This window comes from Salvia splendens, chromosome 9 (assembly GCF_004379255.2).
Source record: "Salvia splendens isolate huo1 chromosome 9, SspV2, whole genome shotgun sequence".
Lineage (NCBI taxonomy): Eukaryota > Viridiplantae > Streptophyta > Magnoliopsida > Lamiales > Lamiaceae > Salvia > Salvia splendens.
In genome coordinates, this window is record NC_056040.1 from 11,889,824 (window position 1) to 11,894,853 (window position 5,030).

Genomic DNA, 5,030 nt, shown 5'->3' on the forward strand with positions numbered 1-5,030 from the left:
AAGAATTATATTTGGGCAGATATTCTAGATTTTTCTTTCTTTTTATTTATTTATCATGCATTCATGATTCCTTCTTCACATGCCCCAAACCCTAGAACTTTTATGTCCTTTTTTTTTTATTTGACATCACCTCAATTCTTTCACATATGTACATAACCTCCGTTCTTTGAATTTCAATTTTCAACCATCTCGAGTTAGAGTTATAGTTACAACTCACACCCTTCCATATACGCGAACCAGAGGTGGAACGCAACTTCCATATGTTTGGATAATGCGTGTGAGTTGTAACTTGGAGTAATAAATTTCTGTAAAGTACTACTATATCGCTTATATCCTTTTTTGAGTGCTTTAGCTGAAATCTACACGTCCTAAGTTGTTATTGAGATCACCGAATTTACAATTTTATATACAAATCAAAGCCGATCGAGATATAAATCAATCAAGTTTTAAATTTTTTAGTATAATATATAAATTACTCTATACTATTAGCTAGCATTGCTTCATATGTTGAGACGATTGAATGCAAAATCATATTCGTGCGTAAATTAATATATTACTACTAAGTACTATTATATAAATATAACGGATAGTAAATACAAGTCAAAGAAAGATAAGAAGTTTTGTCTGAAAATATAAGTATGCAACTGCCCACAAGTATGTACTAAAAGCACCGGCAGCCATCATCATACTTCCTAGCAGAAATTAAATTATTGTATATTCTAATATATATATATATATATATATATATATATATATATATATATATATATATATATATATATATATATATATATATATATATATGCACCTAAATGATAGGATAGGAGGGATCAGGTTTAAATTAGATGTGTGTGTGTGTGTTTTACTCTTTTTTGAATTTGTAGCACTTTCAATCAACGCATTAAGGAGACAAAGAAAAACTTATGAAGAAGTGGAGGGATTCTTTAATGATTAATGGCAATATCAACGTGCATGCACCTCAAAAAGGAAAAAAAACTACTTTATGTTTGGCTTTAATCTTAAATTCGGTAGTATGTAAATTATTGATGGTATTGCATTTTTATTGTCATGCAGAAATAGATGTGACAATTTAGCATAGATCTCGTATAGGATTTCCTTATTAAATTATTTTGTATGTGCGTGTTTGTCTTGCATTAGATTGGATATCGCTTTAATTAATATATTCAGTACACGGTTGGGTAGAAAATTAATAGTAGCAATTTATACATAAGTAGAGAATAAAAAACATATTTATTAACAAAATATTACTATACAGGTATAGATAATTTAGAGGACAGTACTTAATTAGTTTTAAATTTCCAAAGAAAGTATAAGACGATAAAAAGTAAAAAAAATGAACAGTTTCTTTAGCAAATGTTAAATTAATACTGCAATACATAGTATAATGTCCATTGCCATCCATCAACTATTTATAATTATTAATTATGGGATCAGTTTCTTGTTAACACACTAAAATTCAGTTTTATTCGATCAATTTCACATGTATATGTATTAATCCTACTACTATAGTAAATCAATTAAGCACAATTCCTAACATTGCTTCGTTATTCAAGGAATTTATCTCCCTAGACATTGGGAAGCAAGGAATTAATGCCTGATAATTAAAATAAAGTCTATAGAGATCTCATGGATGTTACGATGATTATTATAAAAAAATGCATCGTTTTACTAGATTGATGAAACTTCAATGTTTGCGGCTATTATTAACCTGCAAATGTTTCAAAAGAAGGCTTCAAAATTGAGGTGTGTTTTTCCGACAACATTATAAATATAAGGTAAATATTGAAATCCGGCCCGTTCACACAAATCGCACACGAGCTGATAGTCTGATACACATTAGGTTAATTATTAAAATTTATTATCAATTTATATACATTCAACTCAATTAAGACATTAGTAGTTCACTTGATTGATTCGTGTGGACATTAATATAGTATTTGAGTTCTTGAGATTAGAATTGAAGACGTTATTTTATTTTATTTTAATCGGGCAGACGATTTTAGTTTTTAGAGTTATTGTTGAAACCTTTTTTAATTTTACGTTTACATGAAATGTCAAATTTTATTTGTGCGGGCGAACTTGCAATTTTCGGCCACATTAATTTCATGGTGAAAATAGGAAATCACAAAAGAATTTATATGTACCAATCTCAACTCTTTCAGGTGAAAATCACACGAAACTATGATTTCAAATTTTAAACGTGGCCACGTATTGCAGGAAATTCCAAATTTTTATTTGCCTAATTAAATAGTCTAAAATAGTGAGTTATCGGGATAAAGCAGATTTAACTAAATAATTATAAAGTTTAAAGATTATATTTCATTGGGATTGTTTAAAAAATCTTGCTATCAGCGAATGTATAATGCAACTGCATATACAGCGAAGGAGATGCATTAAGCGTATATCTCAAAAGACTAAAAATAATTCCCCAACTCTGAGTTTAAAAATGTGTTGATTTGAACTATTTCTATATTAGAATCTCATAATCTATAAGGTGCGAACAAAAAGGCGAATTAAATTATTTTAGGGCACGAAGATATACTCCCACCGACCAATAGATGTCTCATAAGTGAAATTTGTGAGTCTTACTTTCATAATTAGTTTCACAATAATTGTGATATGTGAGTATAATAAGTTAGTATAATGAAAAGTCCTCTTACTAAACATAATAAAAGTGAAATTAGACATTTAATGAAGACTGAATGAGTATTGTTTTTTGAAGTACGAAGATCTCATTGATAATAAATAACCTAAATACACCTGAGTTGTAAGATTGTAAATTGGTTTAATATCTAGACTTTTGTCGAATAAAAGTTTAGTCATATTTAGGACATAATGTCAAATGGTGTCTCGAACCAATTATAATTATATAATTATTTTCTATCTATTTTTTCTCTCTTTCTTCAGTTATAACTGGCTGGACACACCACGTGAGTTGTGTCCGGTGCAAATTTTTACTAAGAAGAAAAATGAGAAGGGAATTATAGTAAGCAACTTCAAGACGAAGGCAATGGCAAAAGAGACATTTCCGCTACAAACACCTCTTCCTCCTCCCCTTTAAATTCACTACACACCATTGATGTGGACACTAGTGAAGTTCAATCCCCTCTCCATTTTCTCCAAAAACCTCAATTAAATCAGGAAAAAAAAATTAAAGATGGAAGATCCAGACCGCGCCACCGGCTCCCGGCAGCAGCACAACGGCGAGGGTGAGCAGCCGGTGCGGTCGCGGTGGGCGCCGAAGCCGGAGCAAATCCTAATCCTCGAAACCATCTTCAACAGCGGCATGGTCAATCCCCCCAAAGACGAGACCATCCGAATCCGGAAGCTTCTAGAGAAGTTCGGATCCGTCGCCGACGCCAACGTCTTCTACTGGTTCCAGAACCGCCGCTCCCGCTCCCGCCGCCGCCAGCGCCAGGTCCAGGCCAACCTCATCGCCGCCGAACAACCCCCGCCTCCGCCCCAAATTCACTACGATCACAGCTTCGCGGCCGCTGGTTTAGCTCCGAATTCCATCTCCTACAGTATGTTCAATTCCGCCTCGTCTTCGTCTTCGTCGCCATCGTCCTTCACGATCGACGGAAACTGCGCTGATAATTCAGGCTGCGGTTTCGGGTTGTCGGGCTATCCGGGCCTCCCGGAGGAGTTTGAGCAAAACCCCATTTTCTGCCCAGCGGAAGCTCCCAACCCCCAAATCCAATCTCGTAAATCATAATTTCATTTTGTATAGATGATTTAATGAAGTACTATCTTTCTGCTTGTTTTCAAAAATCAATTTGTGAATTTCGAAACCCTAAAATTAGAGGAATGCATAATTGTGCAGAAATGATGACGGTGTTCATCAATGGAGTGGCGACGGAGGTGCGGAGAGGGCCTGTGGATATAAAATCGATGTTTGGGGCGGATTTGGTGATGTTTGATTCGTCGGGATTGGCAGTGGAGATGAACGAGTATGGATACGTGGTGCAGGGTTTGGAGCACGGTCAAAGCTACTTTCTGGTAATTTTACAGACCATCGTTTTCAATCGGATTCTTCTTCTATTGCAAATGATGTCGCCCCTAATTTATGGAAACCTCAAAACGTCAGCCCTCATTTTCTATACATGTGCACTCATTTCTATTCTGATTTCCATCGGTTACAGCTTTTTAAGCCTCAAAAAAATGCTTTTCTTTTTACAGTTACAACTATTTTAGATTCATCCCAATTTGATTTGACTCAACACCTGATGCCTTATCCCATTCCAGTTTTCTGGATGCACATTTTCTACTTCAACGGATCATATACAACAAGTTTACAGTGTGTGCATGTATAGTACTATCATTGATATATACTGTATGTGATTTAACTCACACATCCTATACTTTTTGTTGTTTATTCAATTTAGTGTCACTTCAGTTTCTTGTTTAAATGTATTTGCTATTTTGGAATTATTTTCAGGTTCCAAGGATTCCTTGAGTTTGAATTGGGAGATTCCATGTCATATTATATAAAGCGAACATTAGAACTATACCTTCATATTGTAATTTCCTATTTTTCATTGCTATATTGTTCTTCTTCCTTTAATTAAAAAATAAATATTTGTAAGCCTCTCTCTCTCTCTCCAAATGTGTGTGTATTAATTTCTCTATATATACTAATTATGATCGAGTTGAATGATTCGGATGTGTGTCTATTTCTAGTGCTTGAAAAAAGTAGGAGGCAAACCCCCTTTTTGATCTATATGTACAAAATTTTCTATTCCTTGTGTTAGTAAATTAGGTGTTTAATTCCATAGCTAAAGCCTAGAGCCAGCGAAAGTTTAGTGCACAAGGTTTATGAGTATACAATAAAAGATCCGGTATTAAATTGACAATTAATCCAAACTGGATACTAATTAATTGTCTATTTTCATTTATGATCGCATCACAATCTCATTAATGTTTTTAAATATGGGAAAGTTATAATCTTAAAGATATGCATTCTGTTGTGTACTATGCCTCAGAGGCTTCTTCTAATTGGTATCTACCTA

General features: G+C 33.8%; 1 protein-coding gene across 1 annotated transcript; it reads left to right on the forward strand.

Annotated features, from left to right (window-relative positions):
- The first annotated feature begins 3,098 nt into the window (after positions 1–3,098).
- Positions 3,099–4,663, forward strand: LOC121747506 (WUSCHEL-related homeobox 11-like). Its single transcript, XM_042141559.1, has 3 exons — positions 3,099–3,725; positions 3,845–4,020; positions 4,460–4,663. The coding sequence occupies exons 1-3, from the start codon at positions 3,179–3,181 to the stop codon at positions 4,475–4,477; spliced, it is 741 nt and encodes a 246-aa protein (XP_041997493.1). The 5' UTR covers positions 3,099–3,178; the 3' UTR covers positions 4,478–4,663.
- Positions 4,664–5,030: the final 367 nt, after the last annotated feature.